The 14,717-nt window shown below is 36.9% G+C and overlaps 1 protein-coding gene across 2 annotated transcripts in view; it reads right to left on the bottom strand.

Moving 5' to 3' along the window:
- Positions 1-14,717, bottom strand: part of KLHDC10 (kelch domain containing 10) — a 60,135-nt gene that overhangs the window by 22,294 nt on the left and 23,124 nt on the right. The window contains exon 2 of one of the 2 annotated variants that reach the window (XM_047095212.1): positions 8,405-8,491. The exons of the other annotated variant lie outside the window; for it this stretch is intronic. Within the exon in view, the coding sequence (XP_046951168.1) occupies positions 8,405-8,491 (87 nt within the window). The remainder of the gene's footprint in view (positions 1-8,404; positions 8,492-14,717) is intronic. 2 annotated transcript variants of the gene reach the window in all.

Below are 14,717 nucleotides of genomic sequence, written 5' to 3'. Positions count from 1 at the left end.
GAAACCTCCAGAATAAGGTTGAAGAGTGGAGATGATAGTAAGCATTTTTGTCTTATTTTTACTTTTTTTTTTTTTTCAGTATATGAAGTTTATTGTCAAATTGGTTTTCATGATTTTTACTTTAATGAAGATATTGGTAATGTTTCACCATTATATATATTTGCTGTTGGTTTCTTTTTTAACAATTTTTTTGAGAGAGCATGAGTGGGAGAGGAGCAGAGAGAGAGGGAGACAGAGGATCCAAAGTGGGCTCTGCACTGGCAGCAGAGAGCCTGATGTGGGGCTCGAACTTGCGAACTGCAAGATGATGACCTGAGCTGAACGAAGTCTGATGCTTAACTGACTGAGTGGGCCACCCAAGGTGCCCCTACAATTAACTGGGTTCTTATAGATAGCCTATCAATAAAATAAATTTTCCTTTTTTCTTGGATGCCTGCAAATGTTCCCTGCCAGGAATGGGTATGATTTTTTTAAATAAAATTTTTACTGAAATGTAACATAGAGAAAATTGCATAGGAGAGTACAGCTTGATGCATTTAACATTTAACAAAATGAACACACTGAGAATCAAAGTTTATAAAATGCTTTTTTTGATATCAAGAAAAGCTTGTTTTCCCACTTTTCTGATTTTATTGAAATAGTTAAGCTTTCTTATTTTCCTTTCCTTTTTTCCTAGGGAGATCTTCATCCTATAACCTCTAATAATTTTTAAAACCCATAAACTTTTGTTTTTCTAACAATATTAAGAATAAACCACATATGGAAAGGAAGTTGGCTATTAACAGCATTTACTTCTGTAGAGGGGAATAAAGTGGAGAATAAAGATATAAAGTAGGACCTTTGCTTTTTTAATTTAATCTCTTTCACTGTGAAATATAACACATGTACAGAACACATAAAACTATAAATGTGTAGCTTAACAAATTATCAAAAAGGCAATATGTCATCATCACCCAGGTCAAACTACTGAATACTGGCAGCGCTGAGACACCCCTTACCTGCTTCTTTTGGTCACAACTCCAACCATCCCACCTCCTTCACTTCTAGAGGAAATATATTTCCTGATTTTTATGGCAACTATTAAACTTGCTTTCTTTTAAAGGCTTTATCATACCTAAGTTTGCATTCCTAAACAGTATTGTTTATTTTGGCCTAAATTTGAATTGTATTTAAAAAAAAATTTTTTTTTAATGTTATTTTTGAGACAGAGAGTGAGGAGGGGAGGGGCAGAGAGAGAGGGAGACACAGAATGCGAAGCAGGCTCCAGGCTCCGAGCTGTCAGCACAGAGCCTGATGTGGGGCTCAAACCCACAGACCGTGAGATCATGACCTGAGCCGAGGTCGGACGCCTGACTGAGCCACCCAGGTGCCCCTGAATTGTATTTTAATAGAATGATATATAGTATGTATTCTTTCTGGGCTCTTTCTTTCATAACTAAGTTTCTGAGATTCATGCATGTTGTTGGGGTGAATTAGTCTGTTCATCTCCATTGCCAAATAGTATTACTTTGTGTGAATATATACCATGACTTATTCACTCTATGTTGTGTGAATGGAAATTTGGGTTGTTTCAAATTAGTGGTTCTTAATGCTGCTATAAACATTTTTGTACAAGTTTTCAGGTGCACAGGGGTCAATGTTTGTAGGCCATAAATCTAGAAATGTAATTTCTGAGTCATAGTGTAAATCTTTACCTTTACTAGATAAGGCCTAACTGTTTACAAACTAGTTGGTATTGTCAGTCTTTTTAATTTAGCAATTCCTAAAGGTTTGTAGACCTCTTTTCATCATGGTTTTAATATGCATTTGTCGGGGCGCCTGGGTGGCGCAGTCGGTTAAGCGTCCGACTTCAGCCAGGTCACGATCTCGCGGTCCGGGAGTTCGAGCCCCGCGTCGGGCTCTGGGCTGATGGCTCAGAGCCTGGAGCCTGTTTCCGATTCTGTGTCTCCCTCTCTCTCTGCCCCTCCCCCGTTCATGCTCTGTCTCTCTCTGTCCCAAAAATAAAATAAAAACGTTGAAAAAAAAATTTTTTTAAAAATATGCATTTGTCTCTGCGGTGCCTAGGTGGCTCAGTGGATCAAGCATCTTGACCTCGGCTCAGGTGATGATCTCGCAGTCTATAAGTTCAAGCCCCGCGTCAGGCTCTGTGCTGACAGCTCTGAGCCTGGAGCCTGCTTTGGATTCTGTGTCTCCCTCTCTCTATGCCCCTCCCCGCTTACACTCTCTTTCTCAAAACTAAACATTGAAAAAATATGCATTTGTCTCATTACCTTTTTTTATTTATTGACCAACTGGATTTTTCTTTGGGAAATGCCTGCTCAAGCTTTTAATACATTCTTCTATTGAGATGTCTATTTTCTTCTTACTAATCTGTTAAGTTTGTTATATATGCTTGAGATAAGGACGTTCACTTTTCACCCTCCTATGTACTTCCGTATTATTTGAGTTTTAATAAACCCATATTACACCTGTAAATTCTAAAACAAAAAATCAGATGATCTTAGGCAGTTTCACTTTCTCCTTACCCCCAATTTGTTTAAATCACCTGAAATGTCACAGAATGTTATTTATAGGTATATCTATCTATCTATCTATCCACACACACACACATAAATATGCACACATACACATATTTATATTATCTTGTGTTTTTAGTTACAGAATGTTGTATATATAACATATATACACACACATACATACACATACACGCATTTATATTATACTTCTACATTTTTATAAATCTTTTCTTAAAAATCAAACTAGGCTTCATAGCCCCTTTATCTGGACACAACTTTAAGTTTTACTGGTTTCTTTGCACACTGTTGCTTTCTATATCCAAATCTCCCTCTTTCTTGGATTTGTTTTCATTTTACTGGGAGTATCTCTTCAAAGTAATTTTCCAAAAAGGGTGTGTATGATAAACTTTCAGAATTCACATTTATTTTGACCCCCACATAAACATTAGTGAGGCTGGGTGCAGAGTTCTGTTCAAAATAATTTTCTCTTAGAACACTGAAGCTACTTCTCTTCAAGCAAATCATGTTGCAGGTGAGAAATCCAACACTAGTCTTTCTATGTAAACTATTTTCTGTCTCCGGAATCATAAGGAGTTCACCCATGTACAGATAGAAGCTTTTGTTTGTGTTCTTCCTGCTTGTTCCTTGGTGGCCTCTTCATAGCCTCTTCATTTTAGGGAAATATTCTCCATTTCTTTATTTTCTCCCTTCCATTGTCTGATCTTTCCTTCTGTAACTCTACAAAATGAATATTGACCACTTAGATTTGTCCTGACAGTATGAGTTTCTCTCATGTATTTTCTCTTTTGGTCTTCTTGTCTTATGGTCTCTACATTTCCTCTTTCATTTTTGTAAAAATTGGTCTTAAGACTATTATTGACCACTCCAATTGCATTTTTATTTCAGCAATCGAGACTTCAACACAGAGGTGCCTGAGTGGCTCAGTCAAGTAAGTGGCCAACTCTCGATTTCAGCTCAGGTCATGATCTCATGGTTCGTGAGATCGAGCCTCGTGCCAGGCTCTGTGCTGACAGAGAGTAGAGCCTGCTTGGGATTTTCTTTCTCCCTCTTTCTGCCCCATGCTTGCATGTGCTTGCTCTCTCTCTCTCTCTCAAAATAAATAAATATAAACATTTTTTAAAAAGACTTCAACACAGAACTAATTCTTTAATCATTCCTTTTTCTCACGGCAGTTGGTTTTTAATTTATGGGCCCAATTCACTCTTGATTCTGAGGAAACCTCCTATGATCAGAACTTCCTAAAGTTCCATTCCGCTTCCTCATTATCTCTGTTTTTCCCACGTCAGCTATTTGTTCATCTTAGTCATCCTCTTTCAAGTTTAGTCTCCTGCAAATGTCTGATGGGCCTGGATCACCTATTTGTATTAGTAAGTGAAGAACTACATGGGTTAGTAACTGTAAGAGGCATGGGTTTCCTCAACAGTTGTATTACTCTGTCTCCAAGACTCCAAATGAGAGGTCTCTTTGACTGTGGGTCTCTGCAGGTAAGTGGTACAGTGGAGGTACACTGACAGACAGGTTTCCCTTTCGAAAGAAGCTGAGAAAAGGTAAGCAGTTTTGCCTTACGATTGCCAGAATAAGGCCGTATTTTGACGGTAGGGTCCTTTAATGTACGTCAATCCCAGATTGAGTTCCCTTTCTTTTCCTGCTCCTGTTCCACCCTCCTCACCCATCTATTGTGGAGGCACACTACCTAAAGCTCTGCTTTGTGCTCCCACTCTCTCTCCAGTCCAAGTCCATGGGAACAGGGCCTGCTCAACCATCCCCAAAGCAAATCCCCTAACTCCACCTGAAGAGCTGTTCTCGTAGCTTTATCCTAGGAACTAAAGCTGCTGTCAGAGCTCTGTCTATAGAGAGACGGAAGAAGGGAAGTAACTGTTTTGGAGGAAGTCCCTTAATTATTTGCCTTGATGTTCCATTTTTCCTAAACCTGCTCCCTACTGCCACACTTGCAGACTCTAGGCTTGGAGTTTCAGTAAAGAGGCCCTATGGAGAATTCTCTGACTTCAGCATGCAGCCGGAGCACCTATTTTGAGTTCCATGTTACTGTTTTGGTTTCTCAATCAATAAAATTCCAACTGCTTTCTATTACGTTGAAATTCCTTAGACTTTCTGGTATCATCAAATAATAATGAAAGCAGCTAACATTAATTCAACACTGGCTAAATATAAAAACTCCAAGTACTTTGCACACATGACCTCTCTCGGTCCTCACAATAACTCTAGAAGGTAGGCACTGCTATCATCATCCTTATTTTACAGATGAGGAAATTGAGGACAAAAAAAAAAAAAGAGTAAGGAACTTGGCCAAAGGCACACAGTTGGTAAATGGTAGAGCCTGGATTCAGACATAGATAATTTGGATTCAAAGCCTTTCTTTTCTACAATCACGATTTATTAGTTTTCTTATGTCTGTTTTGTCTTTTGCAATGATATCTAAGAAGTATGGAAAGATAAATGGGTATGTTTAGGCCATCATTTTGTAATGGAAACCCATTGTTTTTATTACACCAATATTGTTTTCACACCACACTTTTAATTGGTAGAAATATCTTTCAGAGAAAATGCAGGTTCTAGAGAAGGAATCCAGTGACAGAAAACGAGCCCCTTGAAACTGTTAAATCAGAATCAACAGAGGTAATGCATAGGATTCCCAAAATGAAAGACTTAAAAGTGGCAACTTCAAAAGCATAGATTTTTTTAAATCTAAGAAAACGATAAACAACAGCATTTTTGTGTTCTCAACAACTCTAGTTTACTGCCACATCACCAGAGAGAAGTTGAGAACATACGAAAATTTTAGTCCCATCCTATTTATTCCCTGACAGTGGCCTTAGTAATTCAATTCAACTGAAATACATAGGATACGCCTACCACTTGCACTGTGCTACAAACTGGAGACAGAGAACTGTCAGGCACTGTCCCACCATCCCTGCCCTTGCAGAGCTTACAGTCTAACGGCAGGCACGGACAAGGAAACTGATGACTGTAATTCAGTGTGATAAGTGCTATGACACAGGCAGGTACACCGAGGGTGCCATCAGGGCAGAGACAGGCCTTCCCCGGAACTTCCCTGGAAATAACTCTTAACCTGAGGGCTCAAGGATACATTATTATTGGTTTGGGGAGATTAAACTGAATGTATCATCCTCTCTTCAAATCTGCCCCACTCTCCACCCATTTAACATGGGTAAAGAGCACAAAGGTCCACACAGAGGTCCGCACAAAGGTCCTCCTCTTCAATATTAGTCGAATCAAGTGTCATCAAATTCTACTTCCTTATATTTCAAATCAACTCCCTACTCTCTACTCCTAGTACAACTACCTTCACTGCAGTCTCCATCGTTTCTCACCCCAATAACTGTAATAACCTTGTAATTAATCTTTCAATTAAATATCTTCACTGGTTAAAAACACAAAATGATTCTGAAAACTTCCCTTGGGTTGTACCCCACTTGATCTGGACCTTCTCCAGCTTCTTCTCTCCTTACTCCTTCCCCCTATGCTGAACCCCCTACAGTTCTCTGGAGACTATGCTCTGTTTTGCCTAACTGCCTTTCCTTAAGCTATGTGGTCCCCATGATTTGAGATGTTCTCCCTTGCTAACCCTCCCTTGCTAACTAACACCTACTCAGCGTTTAAGTACATCTCTTCTGAAAAGTCATCCTGATGGCCACTCCTCTGTCTGTGCTCCCCACAAGCTGAGTCAGGAGCCTCTTCTGTGCAATCCCATACCATGCTACCTCACCAGGACACTTATCACAAAGAATTACACTCAAATTATTTTCTGTAATTGTTTATCTGATTCTCTGTTATTTAGATACTGAGCTGATACACTGCCTGCTACACAGGAGGCAATCAAGAAATACTAAAAGAATGAAAGAATGAACGAACGAACGGAGAGAGTTAAGTCTGTGAAAGCTGATGAGAGAACCAAAGGAGATAATGGAGAGAAGGACAGAACGCTGGAGAAATGCCCACCTGTAGTGGGTAGGAAGAAAGAAGCTAGTGAAGGAAACAGAATGAACAATCAAAGAGAAGAAGAAAACATCTAGGATTGCACAGGAAAGTAACCCAAAAGAAGAGAAATATTTAAGAAGGTGCAGGTGGTCAACAGCATCAAACACTACAAACAGGTCAAAGAAAGCGAGAACTAAGACAAGACCACTGATTTAGAGGCAGTCACTGGTGACTGATGATGGTGATTGATGCTGGTTTTACTCCCACCTCCCTCTCAGCACAGGCAGAGGCCATCTTCCTAGGCCATTCATTGTTGGAGGCAATTTAGGGCTTACAAAAGAACCAAAGATATGCAACTTACCTGTACTAATCTCTTTTTTCCATGACTGAAGAATTGAAAAACAAAATATTCAAAAGGAAATAAAATCTCACCATCCAGATATAATGTTGGTTCAGTTTCCTTTTTTTTTTTATGTTTATATTTGTACAAAATTGTATTATATTAAATTCTATATCCTAATTAAACAATTTCTTAATTGTACTTAAATTTAGTCAGCCCGAGTTAGCCTTCTCATTGTAAATCAATAAATTGGCATTTTAATTTATAAATAGAAAAAAGAAAAAAATGTTATAGAATTAGATGTGCCACTTGTTTGGCCACATATGCAAAAATGGTTTTGTCATATAATATTAGAATTATCTCTTAGTCTGTATCAATAAAATCATTATTCATTCTAAAAGGGAGCATAACACCCTAAGTATCTTATTTTGACCATTAAGTCTAGATTTCATTCTTTCCATGCTGTGGAACATGGCTGCTAAAAATAGATTAGGTACTAGATATAGAAAGATCTATAGCAGCTGCAGGATTTTTTTTTTTTTTTGTAATAATCTTCAGTCAAAATTAAATATACTGGCTTATAAATAATTTAGTAAAGTCTAAATCATCACATTAAGTATGCTTGTCTGACAATTTGCTATACCTAGAAAAACAGTGTGAACCAGTTTTCAACCCTCTTCTGAGATTCTTTTTCAGTATGGAGTATGTTCTGGTAGAAAAAATAAGAACTAGAAGGAATGCAACACTTCTAAAAGTAAGAATTACTAGGTCAAAGGATGTCAACATTTTTAAGGTTTTTTATATCATATAGCCAAACTGAATCCAGATAGGCTGCGTTAACTTTACACTTCCCTCCATATATGAGCTTCACGTCCCCATACTTTGCCAACACTGGGCATTCTTATTTTTAGCCTTTAGCCAACCTCATACGTGAAAATGAGATCTTATTATTTTAATTATCATGTTTATGTAACAATAGTGAAAATAAGTATTTGTTCATATTTACTGATGCTTTCTTTTTCTGAATTGATTATTCATGTTCTTTTATCTATTTTTCTAGTGGGCATTTGCTTTTAAACTATTGATTTATAAGAGCTCTTTATATATTCATGGTAGTAACCATTTGTTACAAATATTTCCCCCTTTTAATTTATCTTGTTATTTATGGTTTTTGACATAGAGGTTTTTAATTTTTATACTGTCACATCAGTTAATCTTTATTTATTCCTCAGATGATATTTAGAAAGTTCTTTCCCACGCCCATATTTTATAGATTATTCACTCAAAGTTCTCTCTCATATGGCTACAGTGGAATAATACTGATATCAGTTAGATGATTTATTTCTACCATCTAGTACACATTAAGTGTTTCTAACTCCCTAAAACTTACAATTCCAACTCCAACAGTGGTCAATATGAGACACAGGTTTAAAATTAAGTTCTAGACTTTTCTTACTCCAATTTTAGCTGTTTAGACAATTTTTAAAAACCAGAGTTTTGACTTTAGAAAATTCAAAGTTCCCTTTAACCCATATGAAGCACAGATCTCTTGCTAGTTATCACCCACCTCTCAAAAACCTGTTAGGGATCCTTATGATGGGACAGGACTGAATGAAGCGCCTCCTAACTGGGTCCCATCGTATTTTCTTCTTACCTGTTACCACAATCATCAGCAATAAGTCAGACACATACAACACATGGCAAATAATACATAGTTACTGTAGTTATAAAGACAGAAAAACAGGAAACAAAACAATACTTGAATACAGAAAGAAGTGATGTAAAGTAGCATTTAACCCTGTTTTGGAAGTCAAAACAAAATTAAATTAATACACAAGCAGTGATGAAGGTATTCAACTCACCCCCAAAGAATGCAAACAATATGTGCACCATTTTTCAGAATTCTGGTTCAACAGAACATGCATTCAATAATCACCAATGCCATCTTGTGGCAAAAATTCACCAGTAGCTTTACAAACAAATTAGAAATTATGACATTTTAAAAAATCAGTGAATGTCAAAAAAGGAGCACTGACTAAAATTAACTCGGCATAATGCAGGCTCCTGTTCTCTTCCGGGTTTGGTATTCTTTTATTGGTTATGTGGTTAAGAGGATAAAGCAATGGGCACCATTCTTTGAATATGAAATAAGCAGATCTTGCTATAATTAAAATGTCATGGTGACAACCAAATAAAGCAAACATTTAATATCTTGGCACTTCCACTGGGAGAGAGAAAAAAGGAAATTCATCTGCCTTCCAAGGAAGCAAACCAGTTCCATATTAACCCCAATTAAAGCTTGTTTTCTTGTAATATAGTAGAGAAATACAAAGCATTATTGAACTGTTAAAGGAATAATTTTGTCTCTTTCCAAAGTTTTGATAGCTCCCAAAGATGGCTTTTATTGACAATACAAAAAGTTAACATTTGTATAGAGTTTAAAGTTTATAAAGAGCTTCCACGCATGTTACCTCATTTGATCCTCACAACAATCCTGTACGGCTTCAACAGTTATTTCATGAAGCATCTGCTATGCCTTGAGCCCTCGGCCAGGCTCTAGCGTAGTGCAAGGATATGTCCCCTACCCTCAACAGCTCTTGGTCTTATGAGGAAGGCAGATGTCTAAACAAACAATTACATTACAGTGAAGTAACTGCCATAACAGTGGCCGTAAAGACATTTTGAGAAAGATGTTATCATCTTAATTTTACAAGCCAGGTAGCAAAGCGACTTAATGCCTCACCCAGGATCCAAGCTCAGCCTGACTTTAAAACCTGCCTTCTTTCCACTACACCACACTTCCCTGTCTCATATTCATTAGAAAGCGTATAGGTTTTGGGTTTGGCGGTTGCAAATATACTTAGATGTTCGTCAGCAAGGTACTGGTACACAAATCCTGTGCGATGAAAAGGCACTACTGGTGCGTGCGTTACGCCCTTCATACTGTGGAGGAGACAGACTCCTTGGCAAGGGGAAGAATTCTTTGTTTTGCAAAAGGGGTTATCTTTTAACTGTCTAAGTCTTTTAAATCAGCAATGCCCAGATCTTGGTCTACAGACCACTGCTAGGCTAAGGTGAAGATTCACCAGTCCAAAACAAAATGAGAAAAAAGCGGACAAGGTAGTGATTTTTTTTTTTTAAAGGAAAATGTTCCATTTAAGTAAATGGCCTGTCCTTTTTTCAGAGATTAGAAAGTTTTTTTGATCAAATATGCTTCATTTTATGAGATGAAGGTTAGAGGAAATGGTTAGTTGGTTTTGGTTGAATTATTCTTTCTTAGAAAAACAGAAAATGTTCAAGTCTATGTGTATCCCCAAAATATACATATACATATATATACATATATATATGTATGTATGTGTATATACATATATATATGTATATATATATATTTTTAGTTACAAATTTATGACATCCAAAAGTCTGGAGAATCACAGGTTAAATCAATACAATTTTTGTTGATGACTCATAAGTCCAACATTATAAACCACACTGTCAAAGGATACATAAGATGTATAAGAAACTTCCCTTGCCCTCAAGAAGCTTATATTCTAATTAGGGAGACAAGACAGACACATAAAACAATTAGATAGCAATACAAGACAGAATATAACAAGTGATTAGCTTAAAATTTGACATTTTTATGTATCAAAAGTGTTAAAATGTACATACCCTTTGACCCAGCTATTCCACTTCTAGGAATTTATTCCTAAAGAAACAATCACAGATGCATGGAAAGATGTATGGACAAAGATACTCACTATGATACTATTCATAATGGCAAAAAATTAGAAACACTTTCAATGTCCAATGATAGGGGGATGGTTAAGTAAGTATGCTAAATAAACATACTTAAATATGTTCATATTTCACACACCACTAAAAAGTATATACAAGAATATTTACTAACATGGGAAAACATTCACAATATATTGCAAACAAAAAAATGCAAGTACAAAATAGTACTAGAGTCTGATACCATATTAGTAAAGAAAAAAGTGCTTGTATAGATTCACGAAAAATACAGGAAGGATGTACATCAAATTTTAATTGTGGTTAACTTTGGGTGGTTATTATGAATGATTTTTGGATTTTTCTCCTTAATGCTGGTCTTTATTTTCCAAGCTTTCCCATTGAGTAGGCATTACTTTTGGACTGGAAGAAAAATAATACCATATTACTTTAATTTATTTATGCTATGTTAAAAAAAAAATACTGTAAAGAAACATACCAAAGCATTAACAGTGGTTATGATTAGGGTTGAGGGTTATCATCTCTTTTATATTATCCAAATTTCTAGGACATATTTTATAATGGAAAAACACAAGCAAATTTAGAATGACACTGAGGGAATAACATTGAAAATGACTGAATCAAAGTTATAATAAAAAATGCTTTTGATGTTTTCTCAGAGCTCTGCCAAACATCTTTGGCCTCACTCAGCCGCCAACATGAAGTCTGTCATAGGCATAAGCTAATGTTGAGGTTATTCACACAAGGTAGGCACTGACTTCAGAACCCACGTTTTCTTCCTTCACCCAAAGATCAGAAAAAGAGAGAAACCAGCAATAGAGCAAATATATGCCGTTCCAAATTCATATAGATATGTTCCTGGTCTGTAGTTTTGCTCGTTAAAGCTTTCATTTGTGTAAATTCAAACTGCCAATCTTCATTCGTGATTGCTTCTACTCTTCAAAACAAAAACAAAAAGGATAATTTCTTCAATGATTTCATCAATATTTTATTTTTGCTGATTTTTGTTGTTTTTTTAAAATAATCTCTTCACCCAACATGGAGCTCAAACTCACCACCCCAAGATCAAGAGTCACATGCTCTACCGACTGAGCTAGCCAGGCACCCCTATTTTTTGCTTTTAAATGTTTTCTTTTTATTAAATTTATTTCATTATAAAAATGACATAGTCATTGACCGAAATAGGCTATTAGGCCAAACACATTCTCCTTTCTCCAAAGCCCAGCAAATAACACAAAAGCCATTTTAAATTATTTTTAATTTTTAAATTTTTTACAAATCCATAATCAAAAGAAAGCAAGAAATGTCTTCAGTGGACTAACACAGGAATCACTGCAACGTGGGAAACATAGTCCGATACACCCAGAGGAGAGGGCTACTGCAAGTGGTCAGAGCAGACCTCACAGTAAATGAAGCCCAGAGGTGGAAAACAGCAGGAAGAACTGACACAATTTACAGAATTTACAGGTTGGGGGCCAGCACAGAAGTTACAAAGCAGATCAGCCTCTCCCGCTCATTTACCTCTTTGGGTCAACCATTACAGAACAGAGGTATTTGCTCCAGAGGGAAACGGTGGCATCAAAGGAGAGGTGTCCCTCCCCTCCCCGGGTAGGAACAATGACTATAAACACCGGATCAGAGAGACAGGACAGAGCCTTGGGTGGATACTAACTCCCAGGTCGAAGAGGGGACGCTCACACTAAAGAAGACCCTGGCAATGGTGGCTCCATCCTACTTCACATTTCATCTCTCCCCACAACCATTAAAGACCTGCTGCAGTAACAGATGTAATATTCACAGGAAGGCTAACTAGGACTCTCAAATAAAGACGAATAAGCAAAAACCCAAGACTCAGACATGAAAAAGACTCAGGCATGAATGTGACAAACAGAGGAACTCAGACTAAAGAAAGAGAGTTAACAAGTTAAATAGAGTAAGACCTTACATCAAGTATAATTAATATCCTCAGAGATATGCAAAGTAATAATACATTTATTAAAAAAAAATCAATTGGAACTCTCAGAAATTAAATTTTGATCACCAAACTAAAAAACCTAGGAACTGAAAAGACACAGTTAAACAGCAAACTAAATTAGTACAATGAAAGATGGGGCCAAGAAATTCACCAGAATACAGTATAGAAGGAAAAAGAAGTAGAAAGTATTTTCAAAAGTTAAGATATAAAAGAGAACTGAGCAATCGCTACCAAAATTCCAACTGCCCTTTTTCCAGAAATGGACAAGCTAACTGTAAACTTCATATTGAAATGTAAGAAACCCAGAAAACCAAAGCAATCTTGAGAAAGAACTAAATTAGAAGACTCACACTTCCTGACTTCAAAACTTACTACAAAAATACCGTATTGGGGTGCCTGGGTGGCGCAGTCGGTTAAGCGTCCGACTTCAGCCAGGTCACGATCTCGCGGTCCGGGAGTTCGAGCCCCGCGTCGGGCTCTGGGCTGATGGCTCAGAGCCTGGAGCCTGTTTCCGACTCTGTGTCTCCCTCTCTCTCTGCCCCTCCCCCGTTCGTGCTCTGTCTCTCTCTGTCTCAAAAATAAATAAACGCTGAAAAAAAAAATTTAAAAATACCGTATTCAAAACAACTTAGTACTAGCATAGGATGGACATAGAGATCAATGGAATAGAATTGAAAGTCCACAAGTAAACCTGTACATCTATGGTCAACTGACTTTTGACGAAGGTGACAAGACCACTCAATGGGGAAGAACAGTCTTTTCAACAGATGGTCCAGAATTCTATACTCAAACTCTCAATTGTGAGAGTGAAATTAAGACATTTTTTAATGTACTAGGAAACAAAAATTTTGCTTCTTTCAGACTTCTGGCAAAAGAATTACTCAAAGATATATACTTGGGGCACCTGGGCAGCTCAGTTGGTTAAGTGTCCGACTCTTGATTTCGGTTCAAGGTCATGATCTCATGCTCCATGAGACTGAGCCCTGTGTTGGGCTTAGCATGTAGTACAAAGCCTACTTGGGATCCTCCCTCTCTCAAATAAATAAACTTAAAACTTTACTTGGAGCTAAAAAAAATTAATCCAAAAACAACAAACAAGGTACAAGAAAAGAGTAAGGGGAGAAACCAGTAATATCTGGAAGTTAAGTGCTGATTGGGAAAAGAACAAAACACAAAAGTTTACTAACATTCAAAACTCTAATCTTAGATGATATTGACAGGAATCACTGTGAGGGTAAGAAGAGGGTTGAGAGAAGGGAAAGCAGAAGAATAAAGTCTTTGCCTTGTTTAGAAGAAAGATGCAGAAAGTGATTAACACAGATATTGATAGAAAAACACAAATTTAGGTATTGCGCAAAAAAATTAGTAGGAGTACTAGATGGCTTCACTCCGAACATTTAAGGAAGATATATAACACCCATCTTACACAAATGCTGTCAGAGAATAGAGAAACTCACTTAGGAGACTAATAGAACCTTGATATCAAAATCTGATAAAAACATTAAAAGTAATTACAGGTCAAAATCCCTTATAAACAGGCTCAAAAATTCCAAACAAAATATTACCAAATAAAATCAAAGCTATATAAAAGGATAATACATCATGATCAAGTAAAATTTCTTCCAAGAATGTAAGACTGATTTAACATTAAAAAATCAGTATAATTCGCTATATTAACAAAATAAGGAGAAAAACCACAACATCATTTCAATCAGTGCAAAAAAACCTTTGGATAAAATACCAAACTGCAAAAAAAAAGAAACTTAAGCTCACACAAAAACCTGTACACAAATGTTCATAGTAGCTTCATCAATAATAGCCAAAACCTGGAAACAACCTTCCAATGAATGAGTAATTTAACTGTGGTACATCCATACCATGGCATAAGGCTCAGTATTAATGAACTACTGATATGTGTAACAACTTAGATGGCTCCCAAGGGAATTGTGCTGAATGAAAAAAGCCAATGCCAAAAGTCAATGCCAAAAAGTCAATGCCAAAACTGTAGGACTCCATTTATGTAACGTTCTTAAAGTGACAAAATTACAGAGATGGAGAACAGATTAGTGGTTGTCAGGGGCTTACCAGGGGAGATGGCTGTGACTATACAAGGGTAACATGAGGAGTCACTGTGATGGATCTGTTCTATATC

Source organism: Lynx rufus, unplaced genomic scaffold, assembly GCF_022079265.1.
Source record: "Lynx rufus isolate CCGP_SWC_20201006 ecotype Redwood Valley unplaced genomic scaffold, mLynRuf1.p SCAF_4, whole genome shotgun sequence".
In the NCBI taxonomy this organism is placed as follows: domain Eukaryota; kingdom Metazoa; phylum Chordata; class Mammalia; order Carnivora; family Felidae; genus Lynx; species Lynx rufus.
Note: the sequence above shows the minus strand (reverse complement) of the source record. Positions and strands in the feature narration are given on the sequence as shown.